Here is a 26748-nt window from a genome sequence, read left to right on the forward strand (position 1 = left end):
GAGGTAAGACCCAGCCTGAATGTGAGCAATGCCATCTCCCCAGACAACGGTCACATCCTGTGTCACCCCTGCCGCAGCAGGCCACATAGTCTTAAACTCTGAACCACAATTACCCCTCCCAACAAGCTGTCTTTTGTCAGGCATCAGTAGTGAAAAACACATAAGAAGTTTAAACATTTCTCCATCCAATGCCAGGTGAAGGTTCTATGGTGATATGCAAGATATTCATGAGTATGGCAATAGGATCTGTACATTTCTGGCACCCTCTCCTCAGCTGCCCAAGGACCTAGCTGGGGCGTCTTCCTGGACACCTGGGAACCCCTCTAGAGTCAAGTCTCTGCCAACCCTAGAATGGCTCCCTTAAGTAAGATATATAATTCCTTGTTCCCATATCCACCCTTCCTATATCCCAACCATCCTATTCCCCCAAGCTCTTCCCATCCTCCACTTCACACTTTTCTCTCCCCATCCCCCCTCCCCCCATCCCACCCCACCCCTATGTTCCCATTTTTTGTCCGGCAATCTTGTCTACTTCCAGTATCCAGGAGGATAACTATATGTTTTTCTTTGGGTTCACCTTCTTATATAGCTTCTCTACATAGGAGCACCGGACTGAGCTCCCAAGGTCCCGATGAGGAGCAAAAGGAGGGAGATCATGAGCAAGGAAGTCAGGACTGTGAGGAGTGTGTTTACCCATTGAGACGGTGGGACAGATCTAACGGGAGACCACCAAGTCCAGTTGGAATGGGACTGATGGAACAGGGGACCAAACCGGACTCTCTGAATGTGGCTGACAGTGGAGTAGGACTGAGAAACCAAGGACAACGGCAATGAACGTGAACTCTACAGCATGGACGGGCTCACTGTGAGCCTTGTCAGTTTGGTTGCTCACCTTCCTGGACTTAGGGGGAGCTGGGAGGACCTTGGACTTAACATAGTGAAGGGAACCCTGATGGCTCTTTGTCTTGGAGAAGGGTGGAGTGGGGGTATGGGTGGAAGGGAGGGGAGGGAAGGGGAAGGAGGAGGGAAGGAGATGGAAATCTTTAATAAAAAAAAAAAAAAAGAAGAAGAAGAAGTTTAAACAAACCACATCATCCTTCCCGGCCCAAATAACAGCAACAGAACTGCAATGCAGCCCCTCATCCAGAAGAGGTAAGCTCAAAGAAGATCCATTACAATGAGCAGTCAGCTAATTAAATAACAGTTTTCAAAGGACCTTTAATTATTTTAAATTTATAATTGTCCCAGTTTGCTGACTTCTCTTGGGTCCTATTTTAATAGTCTTCACCGGCAAAAATAAAGAAGAAAATATTTTCATATTCATAACTCTACGCTCTCAGCATATAAAAACGGTCTTCAGTTTTCATCATTTTATTCTCATTTTATCCATATAGTTATTTCCATATAAAGCACTTCACATGACTGAAAAGCTTACTCTTTATGATGTACATTAACCACTCCCACGCAATACACAAATGTCTTCAAAATATTCATTTTCTGGAAACTGGAGAGATGGTTGCTCTTCCAGGTCAAATTCCCAGTACCTATAGTGTGTCTTACAACCACAGTAACTTTAGTTTCAGGGAAGCTGATTCCCTTCTGGTCTCCATGGCTACTGTATACACATGAAGCACAGACAGACATGTAGGCAAAACACCCATACACAAGGAAAGAAAACAAATGTTCAAATGGAATGAAAATGTTCTCTACCTTAAGGTTCATGTTCTTTTGTAATGAGATGCGATTGTATTTCTGATTGTGTGACCCCCTCAGGGACTCTCCTTCTATATGGAGTTCTTTCTCTCTAAAGATTCATGGTTTTCAAGCTCCAGGAAACATGCTGACCACTCACAGACTTGTGAAAACACAACTTGTTTGACCCGAACCTTAGAGTTTCTGCTTCGCTCTGGGAATGTGCAAGAGTCTGCATTGTATAGGATTCCCAGATGTTGATGTGGCTCACCTGGGGACACTTTACAAGTCACAGTAAGACTGCACACTAGTTATCCCACTGGGGATTCTGAAATCCTTCCCCAAGCTTATACACAGGGTTGCAGATGAGTTTTCAATACAGGAGGTACCATTAGAATGCAGGAGATGGAGGGAGAAAGGGCATGCAGGAATCCAGATAGCAGCCAGGAGCCTTGTCCGGCGGACTGGAATTATTAATACCTCTGTTACTGCGAAATTGTTAAAGAGATTTTTGGCATGGCCATCTAAATCCTGAGATAAATGAGAGATTTACCATGAATGATAGTAAGGTTCTACCTTCAGAATAGATACCAAGCTGCTTTTAAAGAAAAAACAAAACTCTAAAAACTATATAGCGGCCTTCTGGCAGGGGTGTGGGTGGGAAAGACTCAGTTTTCTTTAAGGAGCTGGCTACTAGAATTTTGACCATCTCCAGTGAGTATATGGGCAACACAAATTGGACTTGTGGCTTTTTTTAATTCTTCATTTTTCAGGGGTGGGGAGTCACAAGGTGGGAGGCAGACCTGGGAGGAATGGGAAGTGAATGAGTTCTGGGTACATGATGTGAAACACCAAAATAATCAATAAAAATATTATGATGGAAAAAATACTTTGTGTGTATATGTTTGTGTGCATGAGCACATAGGTTCTAGTATGTGACCACATGTACATACATGCCATAGTGCATGTACAGAAGTCAGGGAACAACTCCAGAGATTTGTCCTTGCCATCCCCCTTCTTAAACACAGACTTTCTTTTGCATGTTACTGCTGCTAAGCAGGCTACCTAGCCTGCAAGTTTCTAGGGATTCTCCTGTCTCCACCTACTGCCATGGTTATAGGCACAGGTTACAAGTGCAGTTTTCCCTGGATTCTGATGAACCCAGTCCCCATGCTTGTGTGGTACATGCTTTACGTGGGGAACCAACTCCCTAGTTCAGCTCCCCAAAACAACCCCACAGTTTTGTTCATGAGAAATACAGGAAAAATTCTGGCATTGGGAAATTGTTGTTCATCAGCTAGAGACAATTATTATAATTTTTCATTTGTGAGAAGATTACTAAGATGCAGATTAAAACCAGAACTAAAAAACTACAGAGGTTTTCTCTCTGTTCTAAGGGCTTCATTATATTTGGGTAGAGATTAATTCCAAGGTTCTCAGCCTATGGGTTGCAACCCCTTTGACAGTCTTCTATCTCAAAATATTTACATCACAATTCCAAACGGTGGCAAAATTAATTTCATAGTGGGTCTGTAGATCACAACTCCTGATCCTCAGACTCAGGAAGTATCATAGAAGGGGAGTAGAGATGAAAAGATGGAGAGGAAGGCTGTGGAATGGTGTCTGTTGGGTGCTCCATGGCCACTGGGCTCGTGAACTCACAACAGCTCTGACCGCATGCACACAATCAGTCCAGTCAACAGCTCAGCATGGATGAGGGGAGGGAGCTGAGGAGCTACTGGAAGCTATAGATACTTGGGGAAGGAGTCAGGTATTTCCAGGTAAGTGCATCTGGAGGGTTGACCATGTTCCACTGGATGGCCCCACACTCATGTATATACAAGCAACACACATCTGACTCAATGGGTTGTTAAAGAGCAAAACACATGAAACTGGAAGGAGAGATGTAGGGAGGAGTTAAAAGTAGAGTAGGGTAGATGTGATGAAAATATGTATACATGAAATTCTTAAGAATAAAAATTTTAAAATATCTGTGAAAATGTGTTCATGGCATTTAGCTTTGTAAACATAGATTTAGTTTCCAGTTTAAGTAGTGATATAAAAACTCCTTAAAACTATACTTTTTGGAAAAAAAATCTATTTTCACATGAAAATTATATTTTAAAAAGAGTAAAACTATGTGACAGTGCAAGGTTTATGGTTAACGTCACCGAGAACTGCTGCAACCACATCCTGACAGCCTGATGCTGCACCTCACTCCCAGTCGTGAGCCAGCCCACTGTGCGGCATGATTTTACAGGCTTGCCTGCCTGTGCCACACTAAGTGAAAACACCACCACTCGGGAACTTGATGACTTCACTCACAATAAAAGCCTGAATTCTTCTATAAATGATAGAATAAAATTAGCAGAAAAGAAGCATTTCCTGAAAAAGAAAAATGACCGTCAATAACTAGCTCACCTGGTAACTGTTATAAAAATCTTATGCTGTCTATAAACACCAATATCAGATTCTCTGGCAATTGAACAGATACGAAGTGCAGACAGACACAATTAAGTATGCATATGGATTCTTTTGCCTGGAGATCCTAGGTGACATTGGAGGAAACAGTGTCCAAGTTATTAACATTTCTATCACAAAAAGAAAAGGCTGTTTAATAAGGCCCTGTTTTGACTGTAGGCTCTGGGGTCTCATTCTAGGGGAGGCTAATTCTCAACTGAGCCATCAGCCTGGTAAAATGTCAATGCATCCATAGAGACTCTGAAGCATCATTATTTAATGTGGTGATATGCAGGCAGGCAACTGAGCTTTAAAAGGCACCTTATCCTTGCAAGGAAAAGCAAGGCAACAGCAGCAATCTGGGTGTCTGCCTCCCCAGCTAGGCCCTAAACCCAGGGTGATTCATGGACCTCTAAATAGTCTGTTTATATCACAAGGCTGCCATTCCCAATCAGAAAAGCTATTATTACCTGGATTTGTTTATATCAAGTCAACATTAACCTGAAATTAGGTAAAAATATGAAATAATCAAAAAAGTTTAAGATAAAAATTTCTTTATCCATGTTGCAGATTCTTCAAGAGGCCTGCTATACTACTATATTTCAGCTGCAAGTTGAAATGAATAAAATCTCATACCAAGAGTTTCCTTTAGGTCATCTCAGACAAGTGTTTGGTGTTCCTCGATCTTACCTGATGCATATGTTAAGATGCTTCAGTCCTACAAGGTGATCAACATGATGCTTTTAACAGGCTCAAACGAGAAAAGCGTGCTTTCCTTAGGAAGGGCCCAAAGGACACAGAAGGAAAAAAAACCTTTTCTGAACCAAAGCTTTCAAGGGGTATATATGAAGTTACATTTTCATTAGCTTTAAAGAAGTTTTGGCCTTCGCAAATATCACAAACTTCTTTTGAGACACCAAACTCTCTTGACTGTTAGCAAAGCAGATTCGGAGTAAAAAGCTTTAAACTCAGCCTTACAGAGCCAGTGTCAGCCCCCAAGGACACCGATGATTTAAGATGGAGCCATTCTCTCTTCTAACCCAGATGGGAAGTGTTAGTCACTGTTAAGCCAGGATACTGTACTGAGGGGGTTTTGTGGGGTTGTAGGGATCAAACCCAGGACCCCAGGATGCAAAGCAAATCTCCTCCCAACTGCACTCTATCCCTAGTTTCCAAGATGGAGCTTTGCATCTCATCACAGGGGTCTCTAGTCCAGACTTGTGGAAAACCCGCGCTGAACTAATCTGAAAAGCTGTCCAGAACCAAAAGGGTGATGATTTATTTCCACACTATGATACATGGAAAGTCCTGGAAGGGTGCATTTTCATTCCAGTCTAGGAAACATAAATGGCTACCTTGTTCCATGTGAGCCGATACCTCTGTATGCATAAAGACATGTTCTGTTCACCCAGCCTTCCTTAGAATATTATCATGTCCACACCCTGCAGCCTCAATGATACCAGAGGGTGTTTCTGGCCAGTCACATGCCATAGTTCCCTTGACATTCTCTCTGACTACTCAGATTCAGAAAACGTTCCCACAGGACGAGACGAGAAGAAGAAAGAGGACTTTACCCTGATGAAGAGGATCTTCTCTCCCACTCGGTATCGACCCTGAGAGAGTCGCTCCACACAGAACTTAGTTGGACACTTGCAGGGAGGATCTTCAGAGATTCTTTTTACCTGAAATAGAGTAGCACATTCATTGTCCCCAATAAAATCGTATGTGATTATTCTCCAAGCATTCAAACATGGCCAAACGTAATCATTTAGACTTGTTCTATATCAGAAACGATGTGAGCACAGGGACTGTGGTGGTGTGAACAGGAATGGACCCAAGACACTCATGTGTTTGAACATGAGTGCATAGGGAATGGCATAATTAGGAGATGTAGCCTTGTTGGAGGAAGTGTGTCACTGTGGGAGTGGGCTTTGAGGTCTCATACACTGAAGCTAGGCTTAGTGTTAACAGTCCCTTTGCTGCCTGAGGATCAAGACGTAGAACCCTCAGTTCCTTCTCCAACACCATGTCTGCCTGTATACCACCATATCCTGCCATGATGATAATGGACTGAGCCCCTAAAACTGTAAGCTAGGCCCAGCTAAATGTTTTCCTTTATAAGAACTGATGTGGTCATGGTGTCTCTTTACAGCAATAAAACCCTAACTAAGACAGGGACCCTGGCTGAAGTGTGAAGACCAGGGTCTGGGAGCATCTTCTGAGGTTGTGAACATACAGCTGATGATGACGCTGGTGGGGAGGGAGAAGAGCAGATGAGATCAACTGTCATGGCAGCAGCCATAAGCTGGACAGCAAGAAAGACCATGTGTGAGGTCCACACAACAAAGGCAATGAGTGGTAAAATGAAGCATGCATAATTTAACCATACTGAAATCTAGGGCAAATGCACGAGACATGGAATGCTTCTTTAATACAATTCCACTATAACTTATTTAAGTTTGAAATAAATGATGACAAAATTATTTGTTTTTGGAAACTCTTTTTTTGTTTTGTTTGAAACACTAAGATTTCCCCCTGAAATTTCACCAACAGATCACTCATAATCATCTGTGTTCCATCCCATCTTAGCTACCAAATACCGTATTAGCTGGCATTTAAAATGAGAAAATAAAACATGACTTTGATTAATATTCTTTTGGAGAGCTCATAAACAGGTATGAACACTGCAAATCTTAAGAATATCTCTAGAAAATTCATTGGTTTTCATAATCCACGAAACTTCTAGAATGTTTTTTAATGAGAAAGCTTTTTCAGACAATCCAGAGTAACCCAAATATCTCATATGTTCAATGTCAAATACTTCACCATAATTTCCTTGAACTATAACCGGCTGTTAGTAGCTACCATGTTGTAAAGTTAATATTAATTCAACAGATATGAAAGTTAGGATACTTATGGCTGGCCATCAAGAAATCCAAACATTGTTTATTTACTTATTCATTTACTCTGTGTTTATATATATGTCAGTATTGGATATATACTCACAAGTTTGTGAGGTGTGTGTGTGTGTGTGTGTGTGTGTGTGTGTGTGTGTGAGTGTTAATGTGTAGGAGGAAGACACCAGGTGATCTCAACCCTAACCCTTATTTCCTTGATACTGAGTCTCTCACTGAACCTGGAGCTAGTGACCAGCAAGCACCAGATATCCTCTTGTCCCCATCACCACAGCACTGTGTTTACAGGACAGGTATGACCAGGTTTTGTTTATATGAGGGTCTTTATGCTTGAAAAATAAGTGCTCTCTACCCTGGGCTATATCACTCAGGACTTCAAACATTACTTTTAATGATATAATGACTCAATCACTCTTTTACCAAGCAAAATCTATAAGGAAAGTAATTTATTAACTCCCTTAACTTTTATTATAAAAGAATTATATAATGGTTTTGTTAGAGTATGGAAGGTTCCTGAAGTATGAAAACAAAAGACAGTAGAGTGAAAACCAGGAATGGAGGAGAAATGCAAGAAAAAAAACTACCTAAGAACAACCAAACTGTGCCTCAAAAATAGCACTATTTTGAAAGTGAAAGAACTAACTCAGGACACACAGATCCATTCGTCTCTTCTCCCATCCTATATTTTTCTAATAACACAAGCCTAAGATTCTGAGTCATCACTGTGACGGGAGCCTAGTGAGGCAATATTGGTCAACCTTAGCATCTCCTTAAGGGCTAAGATAATATCTTACCTCATCTTAAACCCTAGACATAAAGCATTAACACCCTAATGGAACAGAAAGGAGCTCCACAGATGGACACTGGACACATACATAATCACACTAACAATGGAGTGGATCTTAAAGGACACACGGGAAAGATCACTGGAACAAAAGAGGCCTAGATCCAGAAAGAAAACACCAGAGCAGAGGGAGCCTGATCCAGACAGCCTTAAAGATGACTTCCACTGAAAAATGAAGAAACATGTGCTGTTCACTTAGGAATCAGGGCATGGATTTAGGCATAAATGATGGGAAATGGTGAAGCAATCCCTTACAAGACAGACTCACATTCTGAACCAGCCACGAAGTCAAGTGCACCTATGCATTGCTTTCAGTGTTCTGATCTCTTCCTACAGATGTTTGTAAAATGTTTGTGTATATATATATATATATATATATATATATATATATATATATATATCACCCTTACTACTACCATAAGGGCTTTGAAAGAGTAAGCATGACATAAAGGAGCTAGGAGGCTAGGAGACAGGGATAAGATCTTTGTCATCTAGGAGATTAGAGAGCAACAAAACTCATGGACCAAGGCATTGCAACCTATTGAGCAAATTCTCTATTGACAAAAAACAATCCTAAGTCTGTGTGGGCAACATCTCCATCTTGCAAGTTCCTCAGAAAGAAGTACAGATCCTATTAGTGGCAAATTAGTGTGAGAAATATTTTCTCAAGCGACCTGTCCTTTTTTCCTGCTTTCCTCACTACAAAGATAGACTTGTTTATTTGTCTGTAAATCAAAGGCTTTCTTTTTTTTTCATTTGTGTCGGGGCAGAGGCAGACCAGGGGCAGTGGAAACGCACTGTTAACAGTGAATGACCAGAGTTCTGCTTCTGACATTACCAAGAGGTAACTCTGTCTGCCAGGTGCTCTGTTCTTGGCTCAGAACCCAGCCAGTTTGGGCTGAAATGAGATTTCAAGAGGGGCCTGGTTACTCAGAATTACAATATCTTTCATCCCCAGACTGAGGAAGTTGATGAAGAGAAGGGAGACAGTAAGTCATTTCTTAGAACTGCATTCAGCTCCCTGTTCAGCAAGCTCAACACAAGGGACGGCAAAGAGCGGCGCTCAGGCAGACCTCGTTGCCTATCACGCCTATCACCCTATCACGGCTGGATCGCAGCCTCAGGACATAGGGAATAAAGCTTTGGAAAGGACACCACTGTGTTTCCTCTGTGAGATCTTGATTAAGGAAGGGGGCTATATTGTCTACATAAAAGGTCGCCTATTTCCCTGCAATTCCCCTAAGAATCAGACAAGAAAATGTGAGCAAACAAAGGTGGCTCCAGTCCTGGCTCTTCCTGAAGTCCTACGTTGGAAGACGATCATCTTGGCAGGGCTTCCCTTTCTTTCTCAGTCTTCTGCTTCTGTTTCCTTTGTTTCCTTCCTTTACACTTCCATACCCCATCTTTCTTTCCTTTGGGGGAGGCATACAATAACTCTGTATAAAACAACCCACCTCTAATTACACACACAGACTTAGAGAATCATCTTTTTTCAATTCCTTTTCTCCATATATATATTGAGTTACATCAAGTTCAGTTCCATACAGCTACATGTTCCTGGTGCATGGTAAAGCAGCTGTAATGGTAGCTATTTCCTTTTTACCTTAGATCAAAAGGGTCTGATTTAAACCGTTAATGAGATTCAAATTAGGTTCCTTTCTGTCCCACTGTCTTGGGGATAAAATATTTCAGGAAAATAGTGTTGCTTAAACACAATGCAAAAAAATCAATGTAGTCTACAAGACTGAAGAATGGAAGAAACTGTAAAGAAGGTTTATGTTCTAGTATATTTGAAAAATGCTAGGTCACCTAGATCTTTTAAGGGAGCTCAGCAGTTGTGTGATGCTGGCAAGCTCTCTGAATGCCAGGCTGAGACAGCAATACTTCGCATTTCCTATGTTAACCTAATCTTTCCCCACAGGAAAGATTGCAGTGGTAGTTCTTCTGTAAGCATTCCTTGAGGTTTATGGGACATAAGAATTCTCACTGGTAAGAGGTGGATGTGTCCACTTAGCACATTAAATGTGTCCACTATCACACCCTCCTCCATTACACCAAGAGTTATATGCTTGAGGTTCCTCTGAAGGGTCCACACAGCTTTGGGCTGGAAGAACAGAATATAGAGCCATAGCTTGAGGGTCCTGCCTTCTCAGGTCCCTACACCACTAGTCCTTTATTCTGAGTTAGACTAATGATGAAACAGCTCAGATCCCTCTAGGAGTTATTCTTTACCTTGGGGGTTCTCTTCGTATGTCTCTCCTTCCCAAAAATGAGGAATGGCTAGCCAAGAGACATAGTGGTGAAGAAACAGGAGCATTCTTGTTCCTTCCCCTGGTTCTGATACATGATCTTAAATGGCAGCACCTATTCTAACAGACAGAAAAGCACAAATGGCACACGTTTCAGAAGAGATAACCAAATGCAGAGATAGAGAGGAGGCATCACACTGAGCATCTATACCAGGGAGCTGCTTAGATGTTGACCAATAAAGCACCATATCTGATTGTGAAAATTAGACTGTCCCTTGAGAGGACTGGATATTTAGGCCTCACTGAAAACTGCTTGGTTGCATACTTACAAATATATTAGAGAACAATAAGCAAGCTGTAACATTGTTGAAAATGGCAAGAAAAATCTTCATGTGTGGGCTGAGGAAATGGCTCTGTGGGTAAAATGCTTGCCATACAGATATGAAAACATGAATTTGGATCCTCAACAGCCCTGTCAAAAAAAAAGCCAGCACATGTCTGTAACTGAAGGAATGAAGACAGGAAGATCCTTGTAGCTCTCTGGCCAGCTAGTTGGCCTGAAATAGTGAGCTCCAGGTTTAGTGAGAGGCCCTGTGTAATAATTTAAAAAAATAAAATTAAAAAAGGTAAAGAGCTAAAAAGAAGAATTCCAAGATAGGCCTATAGGCTCTGCATGCATAAACATGCATGTGTATATTAATAGCCCTCCCACAGGTACACATGCACACATGTGTGTGGAGGTAACACAGCTAAATATTAAAATACATTAAAATACGCATTTAGAAAAGAAGTGAGAAATATGTTTAAAAAAACTAACAGCTGCTATCTCGACATGAAAGTGGTAGTTCAAAGAACAGAGGGATGGAAAGCACACTGGGCCATAACAAGGAGGCCTGGGAGGTGTCATCTGGGCAGGGCTTGGGGGATCCTAGAGGATCCTACAATAATTCTAACCATCTGACTGGCATTCTGTCACAGTGTCCTGGCTGCAGGGATACTGGCAGAGAAGAACTCCAGGAATTTAGTACTAAAACAAAGCTACAGTAAGAATAGGCATGGCGCTCATAAAGGAAAGCTGAGAGTTCCCCTGGCTGAGCCAAGGAAGTAACAGTAACATCAGACACACTTCAGGCCTGGAACCATAGTATAGGGAGGAGAGAATGTAAGTAGATGTCACGGCTGAGATGGGAAAGCATAGGAATGTGTATGGTGGCCCAGAGACACATTTGTAGGAAGACTGAACTCATGCTGAATCTAAAGAAATAGCATAATACACGATGAGAAAATTACTCTCAACATGTAAGCAGCATGCTTTTATTATTATACAACATTATCCAACTACTGTTCAACGTTTGAAAATGGAGCTTTATGAGACGCAAGGCATGTGACTCATCCTAAAAGCATTCCCAAAACATGTCCTGTGGTATGAAAGCTCCCTGGCTATTTGTACATTCTGAATGGAGTGAGTGGCTATCAAAAAAACTCAGATTAAGATATACTGTATAAGATACCTTGGTGAGACAGGCTTTGTGCGGACCCACAGCTGCTTAGGCAGTTAGTTAAGTTTCTGCTTTTTAAAATTTATCATGTGGAGAAGAGCAAAAGAAAGGTGCATGTCTTTTCCTGAAGGTGCCCATCAGCCACCCTTCCACTCTTTCTCAGCTCAGACGCTAGAGAAGGAAATCTGAAGTCCTGGCGGCATGCATCCTATCAACAACCAGCATCAAGATTGCTGCAGGCTTCCAAGAACTTTGCTCGCTCTGCCAAGACATACTTCAGTCTTATGCCTCTCCCACTCTCATGTCCTCTAAGTTTGCAGGCAATTATAACCCCTAAATGCAAACTTTGCACAGGCTACATCAAGAGAACTCCTGGCTTCTCTCATTTATTAATGTCTTCATGCGTATAAGACATGAGCACACAGCACATGGGAATATTTGTCCAGCACACCAGTGTCATGAGAAAGGACTGCTTACTATACCTAGAAACTGCTTATCCTGATAATGAGGATGTCACTGAAGTATGACCTAATCACCAGAACCCTGTGCCTAGAGGACTGCAGAGTGGATAAACCCCAGAGTTAGACAAACACCCGAGGGAACCTAAGCTCCTCTCCTCTCGGCATCACAAAACTTCCAATCTCCCCCTCTGCAAGCAACTTTCCTTTCAGATATAAGAGCTCTTAAGAAAAAATGGTCAGCTCTGGCCCAATATCACGCAATCAATAAGTACAGTAATCTTCCTGTCAGACGCTGTGTCCCCTTCACAACAATCCTCAAGATTCTGTGCCTCCAGTTTATATCCATGAGAGGAGGAATCGGGAGCGAAGAACAAGGTTGAAGTGCTTTCAGAAACCACTTTCAAGAGTTGACTCATTTCCTAGGGTTTAAGACACTGTGCAATGGAATTAAGTGGCACTTTATTTTAAATCACTGTTTTGGCTGTGAGTTTCACACAATGAGCTGAAGGAGCACAGATTTTTCTCGTTGGAGTTAAAATGAATTCAAAAGAGCTGAAATGCATTAAGGCCAAACTGATCCGAGAAGGCAGGGGAGGTTTAGTAGTAAACTCCACACTCACTGCGTCGTCCAGCAGGTTCCCAGTGCTCTTCTTTCCTGAAGACTTGGATGAAGGAGAAGGTGAAGGAGACGGGGCAGAAAGGGTCTCTTCTTGTTCAATTTCTTTTTCCAGCTTTATCAGACCAGGAGGCTCCACACCATACCTTTCAAAAACATGACACTGTTATCACAGACACATGACAACAATGTAATAACCAAATGACATTCTGAACTGTGAGTATCACAAACTACTGCCCTTTTACAAGGGCATGGACTCTCTAACATTGAAATGGAACTAATATTTGTGAATTAGCATCCTTGGAGTAGGGAAAAAGCACATGGAACTACTGTATAGAAGTGTACATGCATGGAGGTACATGATGGGAACATAGCTAATTTCACATATTACTGTCCCAGCAACATGAACACCCATAGGGAATTTATCTTGAACATTTTCTTTAACAGAATTGACAATATTAGTGCTATAATTAAAGTCTTGTTTAAAATATAAGTTTGTTAATAATAGAGATTAAAACAGAGAGTTGATATCAAAATTAAAACATCAGAATCTTAATTAGGAAAAGAAGTAACCGGTTCTACAGAGCAGAGATTAATTTCTTACACACAAAAGCAATGCATGTAGCTGCACAAAATTACAAGCTAAGCCCTAAGGAAGAACACAACAAAATCACAAACACTATTTCAGAGGCAGGAAACAAGAATGATCCAGCACACATTCAGGAGACTTGGAGGAGGAGGAGGGATGGGCAAGAGAGAAGGCAACAGTGTATGTCATCGTTGCATCTCCCACAATCAGGTTTCCCTTAATTAAAACTTAAAGATGTACTGAGTTTTATAGGTCCATATCAACTGTGCTTAGTAGGGGACACCAAAGATAATTGTATAACTTGACAACTATGAAACATTTAGAAAATAAACTAAGCATATACTTTTATTAACAGAAAGATAAATGTCTGCAGAAGACTGAGACAGGACAGAATCTCAAATACGGGCCACTGTTGTCAGTTTGTCTACACTTTTTGATCAGGTGATTGTTTACTATAAAGGAGAGAAAACACGTGTGCTTGCAAGTTTGTTGTGAACCAAGTGTGGCAGCACACACCTGTGACCCCAGCACTTGCGAGACAGAAGCATAAATATACTAAGACTGTGACCAGTTTAAGCGAAGTGAGGGACCCTGTCTCCAGACAAAACAAGAGAAACAAAATCGTAGGTTATAGAAAAGATGTAGAGAATAAATGCTACACTGCTCACTACTTTGTGTTGAGCACTGTGTCAATTCATCAGTCAATGTAAAACTCTGCATGCGTCCTCCTGCTGTGATTTGCTGCTTAACAGACATCACTGCACACAAGTGCAGCGCAAATTTCTAGGGAGGTAGTTTTCCTCCTGGTGATGTTTTGTTCTGACAGAGGGATCCAGTTGGTTCATTTCCTGGCCTCTTAGTTCATTACCCCCTCTTCCCTCTGAGATAAAAGGACATAGTTATGTTGAACAGGCTTGATTTGGTTTACACCTCTAGGAAGAAAGACCCAAGCCACAAACTGTTTCATCCTTTCTGATGGCCTGATTCTAGAGTTTAGTCATAGACATGCAGCAGGCCCGAGAACTTGGGCCTTTCCAGTCATCAAAGAAACACTTGATGTTTCATCTACGCACCTTCTTTTATTTTCTTTTCCCCCCCTCAGGATTGGGACAGTGAGAAACAATCTGTGTATCAGATGCCTTTATAAGAGAGCTCCGAAGCTTATGTAAGAATTCAGTACAGGCAGCTTAGCTTACAATGTCACAAAAGCCTCTAATCTATTAAGTCATTTTTGTTCCATAATGAGAAAACACTTGCTATAGAGATCTAGAATTACAGGCCAATCTCACACATGAACATTGACGCAAAAATTCTCAATAAAATACTGGCAAACCGAATACAAGAACACATAAGAAAAATTATCCACTATGATCAAGTAGGCTTCATCCCAGAGATACAGGGCTGGTTCAACATATGAAAATCTATCAATGTAATCCATCATATAAATAATCTGAAGGAAAAAAACCATATGATCATCTCATTAGATGCTGAAAAAGCAATTGACAAAATTCAACACCCCTTTATGATAAAGGTGTTGGAGAGATTAGGGATACAAGGGTCATCCCTAAATATAATAAACGCTATTTACAGCAAGCCGACAGCTAACATCAAATTAAACGGAGAGAAACTCAAGTCCGTCCCACTAAATTCAGGAACACGACAAGGCTGTCCACTCTCTCCTTATCTCTTCAATATAGTGCTTGAGGTTCTAGCAATAGCAATAAGACAACATAAAGGAATCAAGGGGATTCGATTTGGAAAGGAAGAAGTTAAACTTTCCTTATTTGCAGATGATATGATAGTATACATAAGCGACCCCAAAAACTCCACCAAAGAACTCCTACAGCTGATAAACTCCTTTAGTAACGTGGCAGGATACAAGATCAACTCCAAAAAATCAGTTGCCCTCCTATACACAAAGGATAAGGAAGCAGAGAGGGAAATCAGAGAAGTATCACCTTTCACGATAGCCACAAATAGCATAAAATATCTTGGGGGAACTCTAACCAAAGAAGTGAAGGATCTGTTTGACAAGAACTTTAATTCTCTGACGAAAGAAATTGAAGAGGATACCAGAAAATGGAAGCATCTCCCTTGCTCTTGGATTGGGAGGATCAACATAGTAAAAATGGCAATTCTACCCAAAGCAATCTATAGATTCAATGCAATCCCCATCAAGGTCCCAACAAAATTCTTCACAGATATTGAGAGGACAATAATAAACTTTATATGGAAAAAGAAGAAACCCAGGATAGCCAAAACAATCTTATACAATAAAGGAACTTCTGGAGGCATTACCATCCCTGACTTCAAACTCTATTACAGAGCTACATATTGAAAACAGTTTGGTATTGGCATAAAAACAGAGAAGTTGACCAATGGAATCGAACAGAAGACCCGGATCTTAACCCACAAACCTATGAACACCTGATTTTTGATAAAGGAGCCATAAGTACACAATGGAAGAAAGAGAGCATCTTCAACAAATGGTGCTGGCTTAACTGGAGGTCAACCTGTAGAAGAATGAAAGTACATCCATATCTATCACCATGCACAAAACTCAAGACCAAATGGATTAAAGACCTCAATATTAATCTGAACACATTGAGCCTGATAGAGGAAAAGTGGGAAGTACTCTACAACATATGGGCACAGGAGACCGTTTCCTACGTATAACCCCAGCTGCACAGACATTTAGGGTAACATTGAATAAATGGGACCTCCTGAAGCTGAGCAGCTTCTGTAAAGCAAAGGACACTGTCACTGAGACACAAAGGCAGCCTACTGACTGGGAAAAGATCTTCACCAACTCTGCAACTGACAAAGGTCTGATCTCTAAAATATATAAGGAACTCAAGAGACTAGACTTCAAAATGCTAATTAACCCATTTAAAAATTGGGGCTCTGAGCTGAACAGAGAATTCTCAACAGAAGAAGTCCAAATGGCCAAAAGACACTTACGGTCATGCTCAACCTCCTTAGCTATCAGGGAAATGCAAATCAAAACAACTTTGAGATACCATCTTACACCTGTCAGATTGGCTAAAATAAAAAAAAAAAAAAAACAATGATAGCCTTTGCTGGAGAGGTTGTGGGGTAAGGGGTACACTCATCCATTGCTGGTGGGAATGCACACTTGTGCAACTACTTTGGAAAACAGTGTGGTGGTTTCTCAGGAAATTCGGGATCAACCTACCCCAGGACCCAGCAATTCCACTCTTGGGAATTTACCCAAGAGATGCCCAATCATACTACAAAAGCATTTGTTCAACTATGTTCATAGCAGCATTATTTGTAATAGCCAGAACCTGCAAACAACCTAGATGCCCTTCAGTGGAAGAATGGATGAAGAAAGTGTGGAATATATACATATTAGAGTACTACTCAGCGGTAAAAAACAATGACATCTTGAATTTTGCATGCAAATGGATGGAAATAGAAAACACTATTCTGAGTGAGGTAACCCAGACCCAAAAAGATGAACATGGGATGTACTCACTCATAATTAGTTTTTAGCCATAAATAAAGGACATCAAACCTATAATTCGTGATCCTTGAGAAGACAATAAGAAGGTGAAACCAAAGAAAAACATATAGTTATCCTCCTGGATATTGGAAGTAGACAAGTTTGCCGGGCACATTTCATATTTATAACCTTTTGTATTAGACACCAAGCAATGTACTGTTACAAGACACTTGATGCACTACAGACTCTATCAGGGTAGAGAATGTGATGGATGATTCACAGCAACCTTACTTTTCTACTAACAGGCCAGGGACTTTGGAAGGCCACACTCTCAATTGCTCTGCACATCTGTGGATGCTTAACTCCATCAAGGTGTAAAACATACCTGTGTTGAATGGTCTCAAAATAATATAAACCTGGTTGTATGTTGGAGGAATCTAAAACACTGTGATCACAGCCAATTCTATGTAATTTTAAGTGGAAATATATTTGAAAATATAAAATTAAATAGATTGGAAAATATTTTATTTTTTACTGCAGGTAGATGAAGGCTGCCTCCCAAAAATAAGATGCATATACTTTATCTTAAGAATAAAAAAATCAGTAACAAATATGCTATTAGAGTAGCAAGAGGGTCAACTCATGTCCAACACAAAACAAACAGGCCAGCTTTGAATAAAACTGGTAAGAGACGCACACATGAAAGATGTTTCCTTGGGAAAAGTGGAAACTAGCTGTGCCATTGACACAGAAAGTCTGTACTGAGCCTGGAATCCCTGCTTATTTTGGCTTTTGAGTTCTTCAGGCTGCTCAGGGTAGAGTCGGCCAGCACTGGAATGCACACTTGAATATGACTCATTGGCTTCCTGTGGGTCTGGAGGTGTCAGCAGGCTATAAATCATGACCCACCTCCAAGGATGGAGACTTGCACCTGCAGGCCAACTTAGTCATCAGACGCATTTTTCTGTTCTTCAAGTGGCTACCCTGGTTTAGCATCAGTGATAACTTCCATATCTCTGCATAGGTCCATTCTTTCTATAAGGTTTTCACAAATTAATGCTTCTCCTTCTTTTCAAGAACAAGGTATTAGAACTTTGGGAGCAGGGGACTTTCCTTTTCCCAACCCCAATGGGTTCAACTGCAGTCATTAAGATAGCTGAGTTCACTAAAGCTAAGTCCTGATTACTGCAGAATCCAGAAATACAGACATAGTATTTATATCTCAGAGGCTGGACACCTACTTTCATCTCATTAAAAAGTAACAAGCTAGGGAGTCTTGGGATTGACGACTGTATGGGGAGAATACGGTAATGGGCCTTTCATTTTGCTGGCACAGGATGTGGTGTATGGGATTACGCTAACTGAAATTAATGTTCTACCAAACCCCTTCCTGACGGAGACAATATATTCGAACTATTTAGTAGACGGTACTTTCCAAGAAAAGACATCTGTGCTTCATTGCAGTAGGGTTGGGGAACAAACTTTATAGACTAATGAAACTCCTTCTTTCTAAGGCATGTAACAGATGGTTTATAGACTCTTGCCAGGTAATTTTGCCCCATTTTCCCTATTTTAAGGAATGTAAACCTAGATTTATACGTGGAAAATGCCCCAGCCATGGGAAAGGACACATAAACTCCCAGAAGTCATTGCAGGTCTCCAATGAATCAATTAGTGATCTTAACACATGATCACTTTTCTTTTAAGTAACATTTCATTACACTAAGACTGAAATAGATTAATGTTCTCAAAATATTTCCTTTGAATTGTTATAAACTTGTTCTGGATCACAAAGCATCTGGAACCCAAAGGCATGAGAAGATGTGGCGTGCTGCATCCCTGCCACCAAGCTTCCATCTCAGAAGTTGTCACTTTTATCATGAAAACAACCTTAATCCTGCAGTCTGAAAGGATGCTGAAATCATTCATATGTTTTTTCATTTTGTGTAAATTAATACTAAAATATTGGTCAAAAGAATCTTTTGGTTTTGTTGAGTTGCTTTGGCCAATGCCATAACTTTTACATTCAGAAATATGTTTCTCTGAAATACTAGAAGAGAAATTTTACCTTCCAACAATTATAGCTTTGTTTAGCTAAAAAACAAATTTTGCCATGAGAACAAAAGTACGGTCACCACCACAGAGGCCAGACTGACTCTGGTTCTTGAGGGAGTTCCTCTGAGTGTCTCCAGGAAGAGTAGATAGAGCAGAGGCTCTGAGGCACTCAGAGAATCATTTATCAATTGATATTGGTGCTTTTAGGAGCATACATGTGAAGTCTGGGGTACCATTTAGAGTGGGATATAAGAAGGCTTCCCCTCTGAATGCAAAAAACACCAAATATAGAAGACTTCAGGACATTTGGTAAAACCAAACACATTTTTATGGGAGAAGACGAATGTGGTTTCTGAGTGTGTTCTAAAAACCACACTCCTAGTTTGGGTTGAAACTGCTCAAATGTGTTAGTCTGATCTCCAGGAGTGGACATAGGGGAGGAGGGAGTGACCTCAAGCATCTAAATCTAAATGTGAAAGGAGAGTAGATGAGGGATAGACATGCCATTCTACTTTAGGAGCTTCCAGCAAAACCAAACAAATAGTTCAGATGTGTTCAGAAAGAAACAAATAGGATTTTTTACCTGAATAACAGTTTATCTGACTGGCATCCATTCAACTGTTTAACTAAAGCAACAGCCAGAGGAATGCAATACCCCCTTTCCTTCTATACAAAGTATATAGTGCTTCAAGACCCACTCAGCTGACAGAGGCAGAAATACAACCTACAAGGTTGCAATGCTGAGGTGACTGGAATGTCAACTCTGCCATGAGATACTGACTTCCATAGTACACGTTCTGGAATAATTTCAGCCTTTATCTTAACTCACATGGTCAGAGCAACACAGAATAACCACTGCCTAAAATATCTGTGCTGAGTTCTAAAAGTAGCTCAGTCCATAGTGTCTGCTCAACATGCCAAAGCCCTGGGATTGGTCTCCAGCACCGTGTGCTCCTCCTGGGAAACTGGAAGTGGGATACAATGGTCATTCTCCACTACACAAAGAATGTGAGGTCAGCCTGGTCTACAGGGGATCTGGTTTTAAATAAATTAATTGGTTGACAAAGTAATTAATTATTTGTAGTGAGGGAGAAACTCTTCATACAACATTTTCCAGTGGAATTGAGAAGAATTACTCTTTTCTTTAACAAGACGTGTGTTCGTTTTACATGCCTACATTATGGGTAACTGATATCAGATCTAAAGCTGGGAGCCAAGCTTCACCTATGGTGTGATAGCCATGGCTAGAAATGTTCTGTCTGAATTAAAGTAGTTATGTAATGACAAACAGTTATGAACGAGCAGGAAAATGACTACCCTAGATGGGGGATGCACCAGCCCCCGCTACTGTGTGGAGGCAGGCAGTCTTCCTGCCGTCACTTTCCCTTCTCAAAGCTTGGCTGGCTAATGAATCCGTTTGTACTGTTTAAGCACAGAGTAGAGTAGGGCATGGTCCTCATATTTTATCCATATAATTATATCACACAGTATTTCCTTTACAGATCTTCTAGAGTCTCCAAGTTCCTTCTAGTTGAGTATCTCCAAGGTAGTTGTGGGTTGATTGTGCTTTTCCTTAGTGTCTGCTCCTTCCAGGAGTGATTGTTGTCTCTACCCCAGTTACCAGCACAGGCAGAATGTCCAAACCTAGTGGAGGAGGCTTGTCTCTGGAAGCCTCAGTACCTTTGTCCCAAAGCCTCTTCCCCCCAGTTCAAGGATGTGGTGGAACTGAAGAGGCTGGCCAACAGATGCAAGCTTGGACTATGCCTGGAAGGTAGATCCGTGAGTATCACCCAAAGCCTTTAAACAGTTATCTGGAAGTGGTGTGGGGCTAGGGAAATCCAAATATCTCATTTTTTTATTCCTTGTTGGGTAATACACAGTAATATTAATTTTAATTAAAAATATTGAAGCAATCTTTTTCACTGTAATTATTAAGATAAAATAAAAATCTTATATATTACATATCTCACTAAAAATTTATTGGCTATGGTGATTTAAAGACCTCAAAATTACTTCTGACTATTAAAAAAAGAGATATTCACTGGCAGTGTTTGTTACTGGGCTAGAGTTTTACAATGTAAAAAAATTGGTGTTTTCTTTCTCCTAATTCTGTCCATAAATTCTCCATCTATCCTCACCCATTACTATCGCTCACTCCAGCCGGGCGGTGGTGGCGCACGCCTTTAATCCCAGCACTCGGGAGGCAGAGGCAGGCGGATCTCTGTGAGTTCGAGACCAGCCTGGTCTACAAGAGCTAGTTCCAGGACAGGCTCCAAAGCCACAGAGAAACCCTGTCTCGAAAAATCAAAAAAAAAAAAAAAACAAAACTATCGCTCACTCCATTTTACTGGCTCATGTGATTTCAACACCTACATGCACATGGTGCGCATACAGAGAAGCGGGCACACAATACAAGCATAAGTAAACACAAGAACTTTAAAGGCACAGAAATTTTCACTCCATGACCATCAAGACAAGAAAGGAAATGCATTTAATTAAATGGTACCAATGATGGCTTAAGCAAAGATCACATGACTGCAGTGTTGGGAGTGCTAGAAGCATACGTTTAATTTTAACCCAGATCTGCATCAGAAAAATGACTAATTAATTCAACATTTATTTTGCCTCGAGACTCTTCAAATCTTTTCATCTTGTTCTCTCCTTCTCTAGATCAACTATCTCATGGCCTTGTCTAGTGGTTGGCAAGGTTGTAAACAGGGAAGCATGAAACCAGAGCAAGCTGGTTTGGCTAACAGGGTCCTTTCCTCAACTTACCTAGCTGTGATCGCTAAAAATTACCTGGTTTTGTCCTTTTGGACATGAAAACTTTTCAGAACACCTCTTTCCATAATCATAAAGGGGCTAGAGAAATGGCCCAATGGTTAAGAGCATGTACTGCTTTTACAGAGGACCCATGTTTGGTTCCCAGCACCCACACAGGGTAGCACACAGATGCCTATACCTTCAACTCCAGGGAATCTGACACCTTATTCTGGTCTCTGCAGGCACCTGCACAAACAGTCACAGACAGACTTCCACACAGAAGTACATGCACACACTTACTATAAAAATAAAAAAGTAAATCTTATAAAAAAATAAGCTTGTATCTCTATTTGTTAACAACAGAAAATGATATAAAATTAGCCCCATTCAATTCAAAAGTAATAGTTCTGAGGGATAAAAATTGATGAGACCCAAGAAAAGATGCAAATAGGAGACTAAAATTACTAAACAGAAAAGAAGGGATGAATGGGGAGGAAATGAGAGAGAACAGATTTCCCTTTGAATAAACAGTCCTGTCCCATACAATGTCAAGCAGAAACCTGTAGAGATAGCTACTTCCTACTTTTGCAGAGGGCCCACACTAGGCAGATCACAACTGCCTGTAACTCCAGTTCCAGGGAGCCCAATGCCCTCTTTGGGAGTCTGCAACACCTACATGCACGTGGTACACATACAGACAAGCAAGCACACGATACAAGCATAAGTAAAAACAAATACATAATCATTAAAGGCAGAGATCATTCTACTCCGTGCTCCATCAAGATGTGAAAGGAAATGGATTACATGGTATCCATGACAGCTTAGGTAAAGCTTGCCCTTTGCCCTTGCCTGCAGTGTTGTGAATACTGGAGGTGTGCTTTTAATTTTAACTGTGCCTCTCAAGATGATCCAAGCAATTACATTTGCTAATGGTTTCTTCACATCCAGTTTGAATTTCAGTAATGATGAAATCCAGCATGTTTTTGTTGCCTGTGGCTGAGATATGTCTCTTCTCTGACATGATCGAGGAGGTCTTACCTACCTGGCTGCAATCCGGCCAAGCTCTAGTAAACAGAGACACACTTCTCGGGGCTGCTTGTGCAGAACTGGAAGACAAGACAGAAAAGACTGTAAAGTGTCTATGAGTAACGAGATTGCCAATGATTCCCCTTTAGCCCTCACAGTCAGAGATGAGCGGCTTCTCATTCTGGCATTCATAAGACTCATCCCAAACCCTCAACTGAAGATGCACAGTACTTTCTGAAACTACACCTGTGTCCCAAACCCACTGGTCCAATACCTCGCTATATAAACATTGCCTTGTCAGTTTGGTTGCTCACCTTCCTGGACTTAGGGGGAGCTGGGAGGACCTTGGACTTAACATAGTGAAGGGAACCCTGATGGCTCTTTGGCTTGGAGAGGGGCGGAGTGGGGGTATGGGTGGAAGGGAGGGGAGGGAAGTGAGAGGAGGAGGGGAGGAGATGGAAATTTTTAATAAAAAAAAACATTGCCTTCAATTAGTTAATATTAGTAGGTCCATATTGGATACATATGTAGCTGTAACTATGATCTAAGTGAGAAAAACATACCACATACAAAACTATGCAGTAAGGATTAACTTTTTGAATATACTGGGTACACACCTGATTCTTATATCAAATTGAATTAGTAAGTATAAAAATTTATAAACAAGCTTCTTTGTTCACCTCCAAATAAAGGCAGATGTCAAACGGGACCTCCAACTTGATGTTCTCTCCTAATCAGCAATTGATACTTTAGAAAGAGACACACTCCACTGACCAGATTCTGAAGACATGGGAGTATAACAAGGTTCCATCAGACAGCATTGCCCATAAAATGTGCCAATGAACAGCCTTCATGAGGTGCTATTTCTGTACTATATGGCAGTATTACATAGTATTAAATTCATATTCTGTGACTAGGCTTGGGTAGCTCAGCACGGCAGACAATACATACTTGTATTTCTGAACCCACAAGAAGAGTGCATGCTGCTTGGTTTATTCTCCTAACCAAAATTGAGGCATTGGAAAAATGTAATATTCAACATTAAATAAAATAAATAATGTAACAAAACTGTGCATGGAGGAAAGTGTTCAAAAAGTTATTATTATAATAAAACTATATATGTATAATAAAAATAACAATCTTGCTCTAATTCATAAGGCTAGAATTTTGTAACAATTCAAGCCCCACTATCCATTTACTTAATCTAAATATTCTAATGTCTCCACTAATAATGTAATAGTGATATTAAGTCCAAAGATAACAACAGGATTTGTTTGGAGTAGATATGAATATTAAACATATACTTGTTTGGAATATTAAAATTTATGATTTCATTTGGCTTAAAGGGACATTCAAACTAAGTATTATTTGGTTATAAAATGCCACTTTTAGACTTAAAAAAAAACCTCATCAGAAATGCTTACTAAAAATGTAATTAATCTTGGAAAACTTGAAACAAAAAATATTCCCATTCCCAATAAGCAAAGCTTAGTTTTAGATGACCAGTGGAGAACTGTCACAAAGCCTAACTAAGGGAGCCTTGCCTAGTTTCTAATTAGGTGAAGAGTCTTTAAATGAATGAGAACTTTACAACTTCCAGCTGCCTGGGGCTAGAATGACAGCCATCTCATGAGGCCTAATGTGTTAAATCAACTTCAGTGCAATGATTTGGGGAATGTGAGCTACACTGTAACGAACACCACAGAAACAGGAGCAAAATGCCAAAATCAATCTAGGTCATCAATTTTCTAAGACTCTAACTTTTTAAAATGTGGTACTAAGATAACAAAATGGAGCTTTGAGTGGGAGGAAGAACAAAGGGAGTGAGGAAGGAAGTGAGAAGACTTCTAGAGCTGGCTGATTCACTGTCTTCTGTGAGAGCTGTGTGAAATAGGTGGCCAAAGCTCCAGGAGCTTTAGCTATGACGTCATGCATTTCTCAATGAAAACAACACAAAAACCCTAGTGGCCAGAGGAAGTGGGTCCATTCATAGGCAATGACTAACTCTAAAAAGCAACACTTGACACAAATGGCATGATTCTTTAGTGACTGGGTGTATACTGGTGTACAAACAGGAACATTACACAGAAAATGAAATTTGTTGGGAACAATATGAGGAGTTTGACGTGAAGGGTACATCTCCACTACGCATATCCTGACTTTCTTGTTGTCAAAATAAAACATTTTGCATGTCACACTCAAATGTAGACTCCACATAGACATGTGAGAAAATCAGTTTGAGAAACTGGGGTAAGTTCAGGGCTCCCATTATCATCTTTACAGAACTGGCCCAAAGACAAGCGAAAACAGAACTCAGATGAGAGAGGAAGATGGGAGAAGGGGATGAGTGGGAACACAAAAGGATCGTTACATACATGTGTGTGAATGTATAATAAAACCCATAACTTTGTATGCAAAATTAAAAATTAATGTAAAACAGAGTGGCATTTCACAGAAGGAGGAATCTCACAGAAAGACTGAGTTTTAATCTTGTTTCAAGGGAATTAGCATCCTTTTTATAGTTACAGTAAAATTCCTTCAATTTTTATAGTTATAAATTACTGTCTTCTATCATAATGGCCTTGAAAATATTGACTAGACTCTGCTTAAAATGGTCCAAAACAAAACAAACCAACAAATAAGAGCAGACAAAGAAAACACAGTGAACGATGACTTGTAGGCCTGGCTGATATATCGAGGTGCACAATACAGCAGTCTCTTACCACATCTGACTCCGCATGTTATGTGTTAGAACAGTCTTGCGGTGAGAGTTGAGAAAAAGTCAAAAGCTAGAAAGATGATATTGCCTAGCATTTCTAGAAATGACAAGAATTTAGCTTTGAGGTTAAATGCTTATTTAATAAGCAAAAAACCACTTTCAGCACATCACTGGAAAACTGGATTTAGAAATCTTCAGTAGCATATGTGTGTGTATTAGACCCAGGAATCAATCTTGATGTTTACGCCGCAACGAGCTCTACTCTGAAGGCAATAGGCGGAAAGAGGGCTGTGAGTGGGCGTGTGCGGCCTGGTGGGTATTATGTGTTATATGGAGGAGAATTCTGTAAGTTCTCACCTCCCTATCTCATCACTCTCTGTGGTGATTAAATAAAATACAGTGCTAAGCATAGCACTTGGAAAACAGGAAACACTGGCCTGAGGGCAGCTCTCCTCTTCATTATTACACGTTTGTTGTTACTAATGATTTGCCTAGGAAGATCATTTGTTTGAGTTAATTAAAATTAATCCACTTTTGTTTGTTCCTATGACCATTTTATTGTGCCCTGTAGTGAACCAGTTATTACATTCAGTGTTAAAAAAAATTCTAGAATGTAAAAAAGAACCTTATGGTGGGGGGGATGCTCATTCAGAACATCTTATGACAATGAGTATTTTTAATTTTGTGAGCTGATATAAATTTATAAACTTTTGCTATTACAAGGTTGTACCAGTTACAAATCTGAGTAATAATTACATTTACAGAAGTCATGTTTAAGACCTAAACACCTCAATACTGATTTTCTTAAGAATAGAACAGCTCTTAGTTTGATGGTGATTATTATATGAAAGGCTGCAGTATCAGGTTGACACTGTGCTTCCCTAGGAAAAGAAGCCCGGACAGTAACTCAGGATATATTTGATCCGGGTATTGAGGAGGCAGAAGCAGGCATCTCTGTAAACTGGAGGCTAGCCTAGTCATCTATAGGCCAGCCATGACTAGGTAATAGTGAGGCGCCTCCCCCACAAATAGTTTATAGCCTATATGGAAGGCTACTCACCCAGGAATAGAACCTGATTTTAAATGTCACAGAATCTTCAAGAACAAAGTACATGAGACTGTGTATATGTAGTTTGGCTACCTACATTAACCTTTAACAAATGAACAAAGAAAGAAAAGTACAGAAAGTTTGATGTTCACTTGGTATCTATACAAATAAAGGTTACAGTATTTAGCCATGGAGAGCAATGTTTAGTATAATTTAGTAAAAGAAACTGGACCACAATAGTATTGGGATATTGTTTTAAAATTAGGAATATATCATAAATTCATGGCCAAATATCATCTCACAGGAGAGAATAAGTCCTAATAAACCAGAGGGGGAGGTAGGGAAA

At 40.4% G+C, this 26748-nt stretch overlaps 1 protein-coding gene across 5 annotated transcripts in view; it reads right to left on the reverse strand.

Annotated features, from left to right (window-relative positions):
* Gas2 (growth arrest specific 2) overlaps window positions 1-26748 on the reverse strand; it is a 107910-nt gene that overhangs the window by 40006 nt on the left and 41156 nt on the right. For 4 of the 5 annotated variants that reach the window (XM_038313810.1, XM_038313812.1, XM_038313815.1 and 1 more), the window contains exons 4-6: window positions 22652-22715; window positions 12741-12882; window positions 5727-5834 (exon numbers count right to left, since the gene is read on the reverse strand). In XM_038313810.1, the coding sequence (XP_038169738.1) occupies window positions 5727-5834; window positions 12741-12882; window positions 22652-22715 (314 nt within the window). Of the gene's footprint in view, window positions 1-4113; window positions 4241-5726; window positions 5835-12740; window positions 12883-22651; window positions 22716-26748 lie in introns of those variants that run through there. The other variant, XM_038313814.1, reaches the window with a different exon arrangement.

Source organism: Arvicola amphibius, chromosome 12 (assembly GCF_903992535.2).
Source record: "Arvicola amphibius chromosome 12, mArvAmp1.2, whole genome shotgun sequence".
Taxonomy (NCBI): Eukaryota; Metazoa; Chordata; class Mammalia; order Rodentia; family Cricetidae; genus Arvicola; species Arvicola amphibius.